The following is a 15,835-nucleotide window of genomic DNA, read 5'->3' as shown; positions in this document are numbered from 1 at the left end:
CGGCGGGGCGGCGGTGGCGGGAGGAGGCGGGAGCCGCCGCTTGGGCCTCCCCCCGCCCCTCGGCGGCACCTGTCCGGGGGCGGGCCGGGCCCCTCGGCCGCGCCGCCCGGCTGGGGTAGGGGCCGGGGCCGGGGCCGGGCCGACCCGCTGCGCCCGCGAAGCCCCGGACGCTGTTGTCGCCGGAGGGGAGAGCACGCAAGCGCTGAGAACGGGGGCTTTGCCCCGGGGCAGGCCGGTCCCTGCCCCCTCGGGGCCCCCTCCGGGGCCGAGCCCCGGTAGCTGTGGCTCTCCCGTGGCTGAGGCTCGCTGGTCCGGGCCGGCGCAGGTTGCTGACGGGAGGAGGAAGCCGAGGGAACGCAGGGCGTAGCAGCCCGGTTTCGGTGAAACGTTTAAGGACGCGTTGCCCAGGCTGGGTTCCCTGAGGAGCTTTTGCGTAAATACAGCTACGGAGAGGAGGGGAGAAGCGCTACCGAGGTGTGAGCCGGGGGGATCGGCCCCGTCTGTCGGCAGAGCGGGTGGAGAGGGCAGCGCCTGCAGGCAGAGGGGCTCCCGCACCAACAGCAGGCAGCTGCTGCTGAAACTGTGACGCTAAAACTTCTCGTCCGGTACTTGTTGTGAGCGCTCGAGTATTGCGTTGTGCTTTCTCTGTCGCTTTCTCAGCGTGCCGGCTCTTTCAGGCAAAACCGTTGCGGGATGCGTTCTGTAAGCGAATGAGGCCGAGGATTTGCTCAGCATTGTTATCCTTTCTTGTTTCCTACCCTTGCTCTGTGATTTCCTGTAGGCCTTGACAGAGAACGTCAGATCTGTTTGCTTGGACCTGCCTGGAGGGCATCAGGCTTTTTGCCTTTACTTAAGATCTCCCCTTGAGTATTTGTCGTGATGTTTTTTTGTCCCTGGCTGGCTTGTGGTGGGAATAACTTTCTTCTCTCTGTTTTTCCCCAGAAAATATGAAGGAAGTGAAGGAACCGAGACATCGCAAAGACAACAGGCGCCCAGATCTGGAGATTTACAAGCCTGGCCTCTCCCGACTGAGGAGCAAACTCGTGCTGCCAAAGCACGAGGCCTCAGAGAAGGAGAGGAGCAGAGCTGAGGAGCAGAGTGCCAGCGACAAGGGCCCTTCAGGAGGAGAGGCTCCAGTCACAGAGGATTTTGGCAAAGGTGATGGCCCCAAGCAGAACGGTCCTTTGCAGGAAAATGAAGAGACAGAGACTAAAGGTGGTCTTCAGAGCCAGGAGAACTTGCCCAAGCAGCCTGCTCCGGATGAGTGGTGTCCCAAGACCACCAGGAGAACCAAGAAGCCGGACCAGCAGATCTACCAGCCTGGGAAACGCCTGCATTCAGCTGCTAAAGAACCGGCTCTGCGGTCAGCTGCCGAGGAAGTCACCAGTAAGATGGAGCAGCTGAAAGTGGAGGGAGATGCAGAGGCTGAGAAAGGTACTGGAAAAGACAACAACAGGAAAACCAAATCAAGCAAGGAGGACAGAGACGGGAGCCAGGCAGGGGAAGGAGTGAAAGCCTCAAGGGGAGAAAAAGGAAGACGAACAGAGCGAAGCGACAGGGTAAGGAGAACAAACGATGAGGTGATGCAGGGGAAGCTGGGCTCTACCAAGCGCTACTCCCGCTCTGACAAGCGGCGGAGCCGATACCGCACCTGCAGCACAAGCTCAGCCGGAAGCAACAACAGCGTAGATGGAGCCCTTCTTGTGGATGGGGTGGAGAGGCGGCAGGAGCGTGCCAGAGAAAGAATACGTCCTAGGAAGCAGCTCTCTGCATCCTCCACTGACTCCTTGGACGATGACAGAATCGATGAGGCAGAAGCATACGTCTTCAGCAGGAATTCAGACAAGAAAAAGCGTTCAGAGCAGAGTCGAGCTTCTAGGAGCGAGAGCGAGTGGAGCAGCAATGGCAGGGAAGTCAAGGGACCCTTTCGAGTCACATTTGACAGCAAGACTATGAACAGGGATATCAGTCTGGCAGATACAGATAAAAAAAAGCCCCTGAAGGCGTTTGTTGGTTGCAATGACTCAGAGGCTTCGGAGGCGAGGAGCCAGAGCAGAGAGCCCCAAGGGAGGGGCCGTGGGATTCTGTTCCTGCCTGCCAACACGGACATCTCTGCCAGCACCGCGGGCTCCCCCGAACCCAGTCACCCTGGGCCCAGGCTCCTGCTTGGCGGTGCTGGGAGTAAAGGCCCCCGGAGCAGGGGCCGAGGCGGCACTGCTCGCAGGCTGTGGGACCCGAACAACCCGGACCAAAAACCCGCCCTGAAGAGCCAGACCGCTCAGCTTCACTTCCTAGACACGGACGATGAAGTGAGCCCCACCTCCTGGGGGGAAGCCCGCCAGGCCCAGACATCCTACTATAAGTTCCAAAACTCTGACAACCCCTACTATTACCCTCGGGCCTCCGGTCAAGGCCCCCAGTATCCTTACGGTGGGTACTCCCTGCAGTATCCCATGGGTCCAAGCAACGGTGTGTACCCAGGAGCCTATTACCCTGGGTACCCCGGCCAGGCGGGGCAGTACCTGTGCGGCCCGCTCCCGCCGACTCCTCTGAGTTCCGAGATGGAGCAGCAGATGCGGAACATGCAGCAGCAGGAGCTCAGCAAACTCCTCCGCGAGGCTGGGAACCAGGAGCAGCAGCTCAGCAATCTGCTTTCCAGAGACCGCATCAGCCCGGAGGGGCTGGAGAAGATGGCCCAGCTGAGGTTTGTGGCTGTGCTGTAGAGGGGTGTGTGACCGGGTCATTTCCAGGGTGAACTGCTACCAGAACTGTTATCCAGAGAGTGGTGCTCCTTGGGGATCTGGTAGACTGGAGATGTCGATGTCTCAGAGACTGGGAGATGGGGCAGTGGCTCGCTAGCTTTCGATGTGCTGGGACTGTTTGTCAAGTGCCAGAAGTGTGTGGGGATCAGAAGGAAACTGTGGGCGAAGATATTGTTTGCCTGGGCTGGGAGCTAAGCCATGGCTTCTTGTGGTTGTGGAATGCCTTGCCTGCTTCACAGGGACGCGAGGGAGCAGGACGAGCACCCGCTGCGGCTCTTGCATTCTCCTTGCTTTTGCTGGAGCTGGTCTCTCTCAGTTCCAGTGCTCTCACGTGCTTTCAGCGTTTGCTGGCGGACTTCTGCTTTCTTACCTGTCCTCGGTTATCCGCTGTCTGATTTGCATTGTGGGCTTCAGGGGCGGCGACTGTCGGCTTGTGCTTGCGAAGCGTTGCGTGGGTTCCTGATGCTGTGTAACAGTGACAGCGCCTTTCAAGCACTGGGTAGTTTTGCTCTTGACACCGCTCAACCCTGTGACATGTGGCGGTCCAGTGGGAGTAGCCTGGTGACGCCAGCTAGCGAGAGGGAAGTGACACTGGTGCTCTGGAGGGTAGTAAACATGGCTGTAGCAAGTTTCTACTTGACATCTTTCACATTTACTTGTGACCTCCCTGTCTCCGGGGCTTCTCTGGAGACTTATTTTCAGAGCTGACTGGCAGCAAGTCTAGCAGGTGAGCTCATTTCGGGGCTTGTTCTGTGTTTTGGGGACTTGCACTATAGAGCACAGGGTGGGACGTGTCTGAGCTTGAAGTAGCACTGGAGGTTTTGGGTCTTCCTCAAGGTGTCAAGGTCACCCCGAGCTGTTGTCTGGAGGGAGAGGAAAGGCTGCGCAGTGCTGCTGTGGCCCGCGTGAAGCCCACCCTGCCCTGGGAGCGTAGGCATGGTTGGCCCTGTCCCTGCCGGCAGCATCCATCCGCCTCAATGTGTCTCCTGCCCGCGGCTGAGTGCGCGCTGCCAGCCTGCCTGTGGAGCTGTGCTGGGGCTCTTGGATGCAAGCGCTGCTTGTCAGGTGCCCGTCTGCAGAAACGCCCGGCTCTCTCGGGCGGTGTTGGTGCTGTCCAAGCGTGTGTGTGCAGGGTTTGGGGACTGCGTGGGGTAGGGCAGCAGAACCGCGCTCTGTGCTTTGCACGGGAACTCGCCAGCATCCTTCTCATGTTCTGTCAGGCTCTTCCGGGCATCGCCATCTGGCTTCACTCCAGGCTTTGCTATCTATGCTGTTGCACTGTTTTCTGCAGGGCTCGAAGCATTGTAAGGGATAAGGCTGCCAAGCCAGCAACTGCTGAGGATCCTCTTTACCATAAACTTGCCCCACGTATTGCGGAGCTATTTCTAGCCTGCAACTATTTTATTGAATTCGGGGAGGAATGCTGCTCCGGTGTTCGGGCGAGGCTGTAGGTAGCTGGTGAGGGGAATGTGATTTCTGGGACTCTGAGGCTTTGTTTCCTTCAGGTGTGACATTCCCAGCTCTCATTCACTTTTGAGGAAGCGGGGTCTCTGTTTCTGCTGTGTGGTTTGGTTGGATGGAAGGGAGGTGGGGATTGTTTGAACGGCAAGACCTCTCCTGCCCTTCTGGTTCTTTGTGTGTTTGTTCCTAGCCCTTAGGAGCCTTTGTGCTCAGAAGGAGCAGAGCCTGGCCGTGCACACTTTCTCTGTGTTAGTATCAGGAGACACTTGTGCCTTGCTGTTCCCAGTGGCAGAGCTGTAGCAGAGCTCCTTGCTCTTTGGCAGGCCCTGATCTGTTCCGATGCATATGTAAGAGGGAGGCGGTCCTTTCAGATTTGCCCTCCTGGAGCAGGAAGGGCGTTTGACTGCACCAGCTCCCATCTCCCTCTGGGCCAGGTGTGGTAGCATCGATTTGCCGTAGCATGCGAGCCGGCTGAACTGCTGACGCCTCGTGCTTGCAGCAGGTGGCTCAGCACATGTTTCCTGGCGGCTCAGCCCCGGGCTGGGCAGTTGCTGTTGTATTGACCGCTGATTGTGTTTCGCTGTAGGGTGGAGATGCTGCAGCTGTACGAACGGTGCATTCTGATGGACATCGAGTTCTCCGATACCCAGAACGTGGACCAGCTGCTGTGGAAGAATGCCTTTTACCAGGTGATTGAGAAATTCCGGCAGCTCCTCAAGGACCCTCAGGGGGAAAACGCCCAAGAAATTCGGAACAAACTGCTCCAGCTTCTAGATGAGGTAAGAAGAGAGAAACGTCCCCAAACTCCACTAAACCTTTGGGTGGGATTGGCTGGTGTTTAGAATGGGGTGGTGTAACTGGGCAGCCAGCCTTCTTGATCCTGTTCGAATCTCTGTGCCTTAGACCATCCTTGTGCAAGGAGAATGCTCCGACAGGTTATGGTGTAGTGTGGCAGGTGTAGGTCCAGGTGGACATTTGTTATAATTTAAACCAGGCTTGTTTTGTTGTGTTTTATGTTAATTAGAAATTGATTTAAGCTAAAGTGAAATGAATGCCCTGAAGTGGAAATAAACAGAAGCATTCCTGGAGGTGTTTGTGCCATCTTTCTCAAATTTGCTTAGAAGTCATTCTGTTAAACTGTGCAGCTCTGTTTACTCTTTGTAGAAGGTAGGCTGACAGATCCGAGAGGATGTGTTTTATAGAATTAGGTTGGTGGGAAGGGGCTGCTGGAGGGCTTTAGTCCAACCTCCTGCTCAAAGCAGGACTCCTCAAACACTAGACCAGGTCAATCTTGGTTTTGTCTAGCTCAGTCTTGGAAACCCCTGAGGCTGGAGATCCCCCGACCTCCTTGTTGTTTTTTGAAGAGAAACAGCCCAAACCTCGGGGAGAGGGACCTTCTTTCTTGCTCATGGCAGGGATGGTGTGGTGATTTTGTGCTCATCATCAGAAAGACTGTAACATCCAAGTATGTGTGTGTTTTGCAGGGCACTTCTTTTTTTGATGGCCTACTCCAGAAGCTGCAGGTGTCATACCAGTTCAAGCTAGAGGACTATATGGACGGGATGGCTATCCGCAGTAAGCCTCTGAGGAAAATGGTAGGTTGGCTTCCTCCTGGAGACTTCTCATCCTGTTAATTGTATGCAGCATGCTGAATCGGTGTGCTGCCCTTGCCAAGAGGTAGGCAGCTGTACTCGGAACAGATGTCAGTATGTTTGCAGGGAATCTTTCTCAGCTGTTGGAGAACTTTTTGAACCAACTCCGGTGCATTAACATTTCTTAGCTTCATTTACAAAGAAGAACTTTTTTTGTACCAGCTCTGTGACCAGGGCTAATAAAGGGAAAGAAGTGTCCAAAGGTACCCTGGCTTTGCCTTAAATATTGAACACATTTTATTTCTCTCCATGGAATCCAGAATAATGAACAAGGAAAGCTAAGAGTTGCGCTGCCTCCCTGACACTTGACGGCGTGTTGCCCTGAGCTGCCAGTGCAGGTGCGAGGGACAGCTGGGAAAGGAGGTTTTAGTCCAGCTCCATTCCCGGGGAGATGTGTTTGTCTAACAGCTGTCTTCCTCAAGCTGGTCATGGACTGAACAAGTCTCTTCTGGAGAGAGATGGGACGTTGTAAGAGAGGAGGTGTTCGGGGGATTGGCTTTCCCCTACAAATGCTGAACCAGTGCCATGGAGCCTTGTCATTTCATTCTGCTGCCCTTTTGTGAGACCTTCAGTGTCAGTGACCTCCTCTTAGCTCTCTGCAGTCCCTGTGTGCTCGCTCGGTCTGCAGGCAAGCCAGGGTTGCGCAGGTCCCACGTGACGTACCGAATGCTTCTTTCCAGGTGAAGTATGCGCTGATCAGTGCTCAGAGGTGTATGATTTGTCAAGGGGACATTTGCCGATACAGAGAACAAGCAAACGACACAGCAAACTACGGAAAGGCACGCAGGTATTGTGTTCTCTGTAGCACTGAGCACAGCCCTTCCTCTATCTACAAGGGATGTATCTCCTTGCACACTTAAACTTGCTTCTAGCCAAAGAGGTCTTTTCATGCCTCCTTATTGTATTGCAGTCCTGTGAAGCTTTTCAGCTAGGAGAGCTTCCAGTGTGTCCGTGTGTTCTGACTGCGTCAGGAGTTACTGCCAGTTGTTGCTTCCTGTCACTCTTTTCTTTTTGCCTGGGATACAGTCCTTCTTCTGATCTTTTTTTCTGGAGCAAAGACTGGTGGGGGGGCAAGTGAGCCCAGCATGGGGGATGGAGCCCTGAAATAGGGGGAGGTTTGGCCAACAGGGCAGGGAAAGCTGCCTATTTTGGGGCCTGTGAACGTCATGGAGTACGCTGATATCTCAGGGAGGCTGGAGGGAACGTAGTGGGTTCGCGATGTGTCTGAACAGTGTTGATGGATCCATGTGCGGCATGACATAATCTGGAGAGTGGATAATACAATTGAGGTAAATAGAGAGGAGAATGGAGGGCTGAATGGACTGCCACTGAACAGATGCCTCTTCTCTTGGGATGATTAAGTAACTTGAAAATATGGGGAATGAGCTAAGGAACACAGAGGGTTTGGTCCCAGCTGCCATGGAGCTAAAAGGGGACTGAGAGAGAAACGTTCCCTGAATAACCTGTTGTCTGTGCCTGAGGCTGCACAGGGGACAGCGCTTGCTGGCTCTGGCTAAATGCTCATCTTCAGGCTGAGCCAAGAACATTTCCTTCTGCAGCTGTATCTGCCCCTCTCTTGTCCTGTGCGCCCTCCAGACCAGGTGCAGGCTCGCTGCCTGTGCATGCTCTTGCAGGCAGAGGGCACTTGTGCAAAGGGCCTGTTGCCTGCGGGACTGCCAGCGCTGCAAGGGGAATTCTGTGCCCTTCGCAGCAAGGAAGGCAACCTGATGTCCTTTCAGTAACTCCTTCTCTCTGGTTCTTCCCTTCCTCAGCTGGTACCTGAAGGCTCAGCAAATTGCTCCCAAAAACGGCCGCCCGTACAACCAGCTGGCACTCCTGGCCATCTACACGGTAAGACGCTCATCATGCAGGGATGTAGCAAGCATAGGGAGAGCCTCTGGGATGGCTATGAGATTCCATCTGGTGGAGAAGGGCATTGTTTAGGGCAGTGCTTCCAATGTTTTCTTAAAAGAAAAAAGCTGATGGCAGGATGTGCTGTGTGGATTCCAGCTGCTGTGGATTCAGGCAACTTTGTTAGATACATGCTACTCCCTCCGGCTATCGGCATTTGGGGACTGTTCTGTGGGCTGTTTAGGGTGCACGTGTTTTAAAAGTGGGTTGTGTTTAAAGTTTTGCATAAGATTTTTGTGCTCAAGGCCATGCTGTCATGAGGACGCTGTTTCTGTTTGCCATGTCTTCATTGAACCTGTGGGCACTGGTCTAAGCGACATCCACATGTCGTTCTTAGGTTTCAGCTTTGCTGGCTACTCCAGCCATGCAGGAAAACTTACTTCAAGGAAGATGTGACAGCAGATAATGGAAGCATCAGGCTGGGACATAGGAGCTGGTAGGGATCTGCCCGTTGGCAACACTGAAAGATGCTGGTTTAAAGCAGAGCAGTTCAGAACTGCGGGGTTCAGAAGCGCGTTTTCTTCATGGCTGGGAATGACCTTTCTGACTCTGTGGTGGTTTGTAAGGCCTGCAGCACAGGGGTGAAACCCTAAATGGCTGCGTGTCTTGGTAGCATAAAGACCTGGGGGGGCCTTCTCATGGTATTCCCTGCGGCCAGCCTGTGGGAGACAAGGTGCTGAGAAGTTGCTCGGGCACGAGGGGATCAGCCCAGCGGCAGGCCGAGATGAGGGGGCCGTCCTGCCCCACCGCTGGCAGGAGGCTGGCAAAGCCTCCAGGCTTCCTGGACCTCTGCTCTTTGTGAAACTCGTGTGGAGTCATTTCCATGTTCATGGTAACGCTGAAAAGGGTTATTTCCTGAACTGTCAGGAATTCAGTATTTATACTGTTGTCCCTTACCATCACGTCCGCAGAGAGATTGTTTTGCGTGAGCTTCTGGGTTGATGGTTTCTGTAGCAGCCCTGGGGCTACAGCAAGTGAGTCTGCAGGCTGCGGTGTCACCTGCGCTCCCTAGCCCTGGCAGAGGGCTCGTGCTTTGTGCTGGTGGTTGTAGGTAGCTGTGAATGTGGATGGAGAGTTCAAGGTCCTGCTTGTCATACTGTTTGTCAGCATGTCTGTCCCAGGCCGTATAGAGGGAGAGAGCATGTGTACTGAGGGGCTCTCTGCCCCAGAATGAGTGGCAGCTCTGAGTCTGGTTGTGTTTTTGCAGAGGAGAAAGCTGGATGCTGTCTACTATTATATGCGCAGTCTGGCTGCCAGCAACCCTATCCTCACAGCCAAGGAGAGCCTCATGAGTCTGTTTGAAGAGACAAAACGCAAGGTGAGTCTTGGAGCTGGGCTGTGGGATGGTGCAGCTGCCAGCGCTGGCTCTTCTGTCCTGGAGAGCTGTGATCCAGAGGGGAGGGCGATGGTGGCTTTTGGACTTGGAGTCACCACTTATCTACTTCTACTTCTTATCTACTCCTTCCATGTTGGCAGTCAGATGAGGGACACAGTCTTCAGAGTTACGGTGTCCGTTCTGCCTCTCCTCAGACTCCTTTTGGGGTTGTTTGGGCAGCTGAATCTCTTGTTTCTGGGTCACAAACTGTAAAAAGCCAGGCTCCGCGCGGGCTGTAGGTTGCTGTGGTTTGCAGCATGGCCTTGGCATGTGGCACGATCATTGTCTCATCCCAGAGGTGCCCCACAGGGGTGGACAAGAGAGGCTGCAGTCCCTTTGTGCCCCAGAGGATCACCCCAAGTCAGAGATACAGCATGTTGGCTGTCACACGCTGGGACTGGACACAGCTTTTCTTGTCCCAGGGCAGCTGGAGTTGAAAACCTCTCACCTGCACTGTCCTGTAGTGTCAGAAACCAAATTCTGGAACTGTCAATGAGTTACTGTAGTTCTGAAGCAGGGGGAAGAGCTAATTTCTCCATGAAAATGAAATGATACACTTTTCCTGAACTTTGATCCCCGGGTGATCTGAATCTGTCCTGTCTGCCCAGGCTGAGCAGATGGAGCAGAGGAAACATCAGGTGCTGGATCTGAGCCCCAGCCACCGGGGGAAGGGCAAGAAGTCCACATTGCGACAAGTTGGAGATGATGCCACGCGGCTGGAGATCTGGATCCATCCTTCCCACCCCCGCGCCTTCCAGGGCCATGAGTCCGGCAGGGATTCTGAGCAGGACAACGGTCTTGGGAACCTCAGCCCCAGCGACGTGAGTACTGCAGGAGGCGGCAGTTGGCTTTGGTGTCATGTGTTTGGAATGCAGTGGAATGACACTGGATCTGTTTTGCTTTCCTGTTGCTAAATTTTCCAGTGTTTTGGCTTCCCCTATGGGAGCTGTGCCTGGGTCAGGCCAAGGAGCTGGTGACCTCGTGCCTCTCGTGTTTAAGGCATGTTGTTACCATCCCTTTCTTGGCAGCATGTGCTGGTGTGGCTGATACGGAATAGGAGAGGCACAAACAGAAGATGCTGTAAAATGCCTCTGCTGAGGGCTCTGACTTGGGTGAGGCTGCCAGTGGGAAATGAGGTCAGATGCTGAAGACCAGGGTTGAGAGTGACCCTGTAAGCTCTGAGGCTTGATCTGGAAGTGGATCACTTGTCCCAGCGCCAGGTGATCGGAGGTTTGCACTGGGAATGTGAAAACCATGGTTTTAATTTCCAGTGTAGGTGTCATATTTGCATTACTTGTTCTGCTGAGCGGCCAGACTGGTGCCTTTCTTTCGCAAGGATAAAAAAAAAATGCCGAACGGTATCTCTCGTGAGTGCGTTTGGGCTGCGTACCTTGCAAGAGGAGCCTGAGCGAACTCTGTTTGTCCGGCACAGGAATGCGGGCGAAGGCAGTGGTGGTTGGGAGCTCATCCTCTAGGAATCCTTGCACTGCTTTGGCACATGCGGCTTGCAAGGGAACTTGCCAGGGAGCTCTGGGCTGCCTGTCCTAAAATGGCTGTTAAGGATGCGAGTTTAGAAGAACTGGGAAGACCTTCCCCGCATACTGTGGGGCCCAAAGCTGCTCAGACATGATTGCACTTTTATAACTAGTTTGTGACTTCAGCTGGGTGGAACTGGGGTGAAGTCTTGGAGCGCTGAAAGATAAGCTCTGGCACATAGCTGCAGCATTTTTAAGACGTTACTGCCCTTGGTTGTTTTCCCTCTCCTCAGCTTCTCTTCTGGAGACCTTTGCTTCCTCAGCATCATTGACAGGAATGTGCCAAGCTTTAGCCTATCCATAAATCATTGATGAAGATGCTGTGCCGTAGGATGCTGTGAGCGGTTTTGAGGCACTGGAGTTTCTCTTCTATGGCGCTCCCATGTGAGGCAGTGTAAACACCAGCAAAGCGGGGGGCAGCGACGTCTTGTTTATAGTGCAGCACTGTTTGCTAGAGCTTGCCCGTGGTCTGGTTGACGGGGGGCTGTGTTCTCTGAAGTGCAGGTTGCTGGCAATGCCTGTACAGATTGTGTGTCTGATTACTACCATTAGTCTTGATTTCTTCATCTGTTTGAAATGTTGGCTCGTGGAAAGCTTTCCCCACTAATACCGAGAGGCTGCGTGATCAGAAATACAATGGCAAGAGGAGCTGAGGGCGCAGGTTCGGGCACTGCTGGTTTTGGCAGCCAAGATATTTGTACTCGGGCTGCCTGCGCCTGCTGCGGTGCTGCGCTGCGGCGCTCCACTCGCATTGCCGCGGCCGTGTCACCAGACTGATCTGCATTAAAAATAACCAGGTGAAAAGGAAACCTTAAATCGTGTCGCCGCCAGAAATACCGTGCTGTGAAGCTGCGGGCTGGACAAAGACAGCAGCCCGTCGGGAAGCTCTGGGCTCCTTGAGGCCACAGCCTCTTGCCCTCCTCCCGGCTGCACCCGAGGGCGGTTTGCAGCTCCGTGGCCGGTGCGTGGCCGCTGTGTGGCACTGTTTGCCCTGCGAAGGGCCCTGCTCGCCCAGGGAGGCGGCAGCCCGGCTCCTGGCAGCCCCTCTGCCCCCGGCCGGCCGGGAGGGCACGGCTCTGCTCCCAGGGGCCCCGTGCCGGTGCTTACCTGCCATCTGGGGGAAATGAGTCGGAACCGTGTCGTCGCCTCCTTGGTCCCTTCCTTGCCGGCTTCAGCCCTTGAAAAGGCTGAGGCAAGCCCTATCCTTGCGTTTGCACTGCAGCTGTGCTCTGCAGGTAGCTCCTTGGGCGTCAGTCTTTGTGGCAGCTATTTCTGGGCCAGAGAGGGGAATTTTACAGGGTAGAGTAGGAAAGCGTTCAGCTTCCAGAAGCAGATAGGACACCGCAGGTAGAGACCCTAACAGCTCTGGACATGCACTGGCCAGAAGCACGGGAGAGAGGCTCCTTCTGCCTTTCCAGCAGAGGCTGTTGCTTCAAAGCCAGCCCAAGCCAGAGGTGACTGGTGTTTTTACTGTGGAGATACTGGCTGTTTCACAGGTGACAAGAAATTGATTTGGGATGTTTTCTGTCCTCAGTCATCGCTTTCTTCGTTGTGCAGGCGGTTAGGTGCCCGTCCGATGTCGTGGCACACTTGGCAGGGAGACGCTGAACGATTGCTCTCCCAGGACCTGCCAATGCGCACACTGTCCCTGCAAGCGAGCAGAGAGCCTGCTCAGCACGTGCTTGCGCGTCTCTTCTCACTGATGACTTTACAGGGCTGCAGGAGGGAAAATACAAAGACGCAAACATCACTACTTTATTTCCAGGTTAGGAGCTGACTGCATGGAGTTAGTAAAGCCTGATGGCAAGTTTGCAGAAGGCCGGCTCACACTGCAGCCATTGCTGTGGCAAGAGGAGGTGGTGTGCAGTGCTGGCAATTTCCCTTGGCACTGTGTGTTTAGGTAGAGCCTTGGCATAGCTGCTTCTTTCACAGTTTGCTGCATCGTGTTTTCTAGGAAGATGCAGAACTGGAAGAACGTACCATCTGTCCACGCCAAGGAGCATGCATCTGCGTTTGGCCCCTTCCTTAGCCACTGGCTTTGGCGCTGCTGGCACGGAGGGTGTGGGGTGGGTTCAAAGTAAGCTGAAGAAGTGTTTGGGTTGCGGCCTGGCTGTTCCATGCTTAGGGTTCTGTCCGTTATGCCCGCAGCCTTTTGGGGCTTCATTCTGTGAAGGGCTGTTCTCTGTGGTCTCTTATATTTTGCATGTTTCTAGGTGTGCAGTGGCAGGAGAGTCCGGGCTGACCCAGTGCCCTGCTTGCCTGACAATATTGGGTCTCTTCGTGTGGGATTCCGATACAAAATGCAAAAAAGGAGGCCGAGCCAATGAGCAGCTGTATTGCTTTTTTTTAAAAACAGCTGGATAGGGCAAAGTGAGCTGAAGAGCTGAGTCTCTGCCATTTCTTCTCTGCCACTGGTTTCATTTGCCGTGGGTCTGTCTTGATCTTAAATCTGATAGTACTGTATGCAGCTTACTGTGCAGACTGTGAATTGGTAAAGCAAACAGGGCAAACGTGCTGTCAGTCTCTTGAGAAAGTGTTAATATTACACTGAGTTTGAGATTTTAATCGCCTCTGTCAGGAAATGCTGAGTTAAGGTTCCCACAGTTGCTATTGCCTGCTGCCTGTGCTCTGCAGTAGATGCTTCCTTGTGTTATCACGCAGCATGCATGCGCTAATAAAGATTACTCCATAGCTGCAGCTAAGATTAGGGAAAAGAGATTTTCCCTTGGCACAACAGTAATTGAATAATACTTCTCTCCAGATGCCTGAATACTTTAGCATCATTAAAGAATTAAGTCTTCTAGCCTCTTTGTGAGAGGTCAGTCTTGTGGAGCCATCAGAAGTTTGGTAGGGCCACCCAAAAAGCTCTTAGGAAAGCTAAGGCCAGAGTCAAGATCTGCTGTCTCAGCCCTGTGCGTCGGCTGCAGGAGTCTTCCCGCTGCTGAGGGACAGAGGTGTTGCGTTTGCCTGGCGCTGGGTGCCCGTGGGGCAACAACCCCTTTGCAATAGCAGAGAAATTGCGGTGGAGTCATTAGCTCGGATGTTCAGAGCAGGTTTTAACCTCCATTTCTTTACACAGGCTTTCTTCTCAGCAGCAGGGAGTATGGACAGTGCATCAGTGTTTCCACAAGTGAGCAGTAAATACCACCAGGAGGTCTACCAAAAAAAAGAGGACAAAGTTCTCTCAGTAGGCTGAATACAGAGGGTTTCTTACTTTTGCATTTCTTCTTTATTGCCTACTGTGCTCTTCTTTGGAAGCTTATTGTAACGTTCAGGTGTCACTCTGTGCTGGTAATGGGTGCAATTACCAGGGGACAGAGCGGCGATGTTGGAGCTGTAAGCAGTGCCTGTCTTCGGGTGCTTGTTTGCATTTTCTTTCAGATGAGTAATGCTAGTCTCTTTTGGACCCCTTCGTCTCCTTCCATCTCCCAAGTCCTAGAAAATCAGGTGAGTGCCACGCATTCAGGGAAACGGTCCTCTGCAGCTGGGTGAGGGCACTGTCTTCTCAAAGCAGCGGAGGTTGTGAGAGCTTATCCCCCTTTTTTCCCCCTAGGTCAGGATTCGGCTAACTGGGAGCTTATCCAGCAATGCCTGGTTGGGGCTATCTTTGCAACTTGCTCTGATTTGTTTCTTTCTTAGATGAGACACCTCTAAGGATTCTCACCTTCTGTCTTTCTCAGTTCTTCTCACCTGCTTAGTTTTATTTGACTTTGCCTGCCTCACCTGTGCACCGTAATGCTGTGTCTACTTACACTTCTGCAGCCCAGTCATGGTCCAAGGCTGGAGAAGGCACTTTTGGGAATGCCTGTGCATCCAGGAGCACTGGGGAGTCCTCGGGGCTGCCCAGGTCGCTGCCTCAACAGAGGCCACGTGTCCTTAGTGAAAAAGGTCACTGTCCTCGTCAGCTCCTGCATGTTTCACATCCCTTTTTCCTTGGTGGCGTTTGTTGTTTCTGCTCTGCGCGCTTGTTCCTCTTGGGCAGCAGCCGCTTGGGTGGCTGGGCTGGCTCCTTCTCCTGGCTGGTTTCAGGTCGGTGCAATTTTTCGTCTGGGAGAGCTGTCTCTTGGCCTCGGCATCTGGAGAGGCATGCTGGTAGGGAGCAGCGGGATAAAACCTCATGTTAGTCTGGTAGCAGTTTTGGTGGGAGTTTCTTGGCCATTTTGCTCCATCAGCCTGTCCTTAGCTTGGACCAGTCACACACGGGAGTGGTAGTCACCTGTGTTCAGAGTTGGGGTTGCCTTGAAGCCACTACCTGTGGTCCCTCAGAGTGTTAAAAGGCTGTTGTGGTGTGAGCTGGGCGTCTGTGAGCACGGCCCAGCTTTGCTCGTGCAAATATGCCACAGAGGCACCCCTGTTTGCTGAGAGCGGCTCCCTTCACTCGCAGCTCTTTTCTCGCCTTGTAACTCTTTTCCATTACACATGACTAGAAATAAGTGACAGGCAAAAGTGGAAATGATGTATTGCTATAATGATGGCTGTTCTTCCATGTAGGTCCATGGGGTCCATGGCTGCTTGAGGAACTCGGTGTTTCTGGAGTGTCTGCCGCCGAGTCTGCTGCCAGGCTGGTGGCAGCATTTCCCCGCACTGCCAGCGTGGCTGGGTGGTTTTTCTCAGGACAGTGAAAGATTGATCTTTTCTCTTCCATGCAGGCTCTTATGAATAATCCCTGCTGGCTGAAGCACAGGGCTCCCTCATTTGCTACCTCCATGGTGTCAGGTGGGCAAAGTGCTCAGAATGGTCCTTTTTCAGGAGCCTCTGATCTGGAAAATAAGTCCAGGCTGTGCCTCTGGTTTAGATGGGCAGCGTAAAAACCCTGGCATGCCCACCTTCCCCCTGCTGCCAGGACATGACTGCCCAAAAGGATAACCCAGCAGGCTGCACACGATGCCCTGGAAGCCTGTGCTGACTCTTGCATGCTTTTGGGTTTATTTTTTTTACCCAACGCTATATGCCTGTGCAGAGAGCGGAGGGACTGGAAACCACTAGACCAGCAGTGCCGGAGATGCCCAGTGTGCTTTTCTACCGAAGCCATTTCTCACGCCTGTTAAACATGTGAGCCGCACCAGAGCGGTGGCGTAGGTGTGTCCCCAAAGGGAGGGGACACACGAGGGAGCGTCCCCTTGGTTTTTCTCAGCGCAC

The 15,835-nt window shown here is 53.8% G+C and overlaps 1 protein-coding gene across 5 annotated transcripts in view; it reads left to right on the top strand.

The window, feature by feature from the left end:
• Nucleotides 1-15,835, top strand: part of SMG6 (SMG6 nonsense mediated mRNA decay factor) — a 115,489-nt gene that overhangs the window by 606 nt on the left and 99,048 nt on the right. For 4 of the 5 annotated variants that reach the window (XM_087751885.1, XM_087751884.1, XM_087751883.1 and 1 more), the window contains exons 2-8: nucleotides 943-2,704; nucleotides 4,810-5,002; nucleotides 5,708-5,818; nucleotides 6,556-6,662; nucleotides 7,648-7,726; nucleotides 8,994-9,104; nucleotides 9,770-9,982. In XM_087751885.1, the coding sequence (XP_087608011.1) occupies nucleotides 948-2,704; nucleotides 4,810-5,002; nucleotides 5,708-5,818; nucleotides 6,556-6,662; nucleotides 7,648-7,726; nucleotides 8,994-9,104; nucleotides 9,770-9,982 (2,571 nt within the window). In that variant the 5' untranslated portion in view covers nucleotides 943-947. Of the gene's footprint in view, nucleotides 1-54; nucleotides 606-942; nucleotides 2,705-4,809; nucleotides 5,003-5,707; nucleotides 5,819-6,555; nucleotides 6,663-7,647; nucleotides 7,727-8,993; nucleotides 9,105-9,769; nucleotides 9,983-15,835 lie in introns of those variants that run through there. The other variant, XM_087751887.1, reaches the window with a different exon arrangement.

Source organism: Nipponia nippon, unplaced genomic scaffold (genome assembly GCF_047370975.1).
Source record: "Nipponia nippon isolate SJK-2023a ecotype South Korea unplaced genomic scaffold, ASM4737097v1 scaffold_15, whole genome shotgun sequence".
Lineage (NCBI taxonomy): Eukaryota > Metazoa > Chordata > Aves > Pelecaniformes > Threskiornithidae > Nipponia > Nipponia nippon.
The sequence above is the reverse complement of the archived record's forward strand: the minus strand, read 5'-3'. Positions and strand labels throughout refer to the sequence as shown.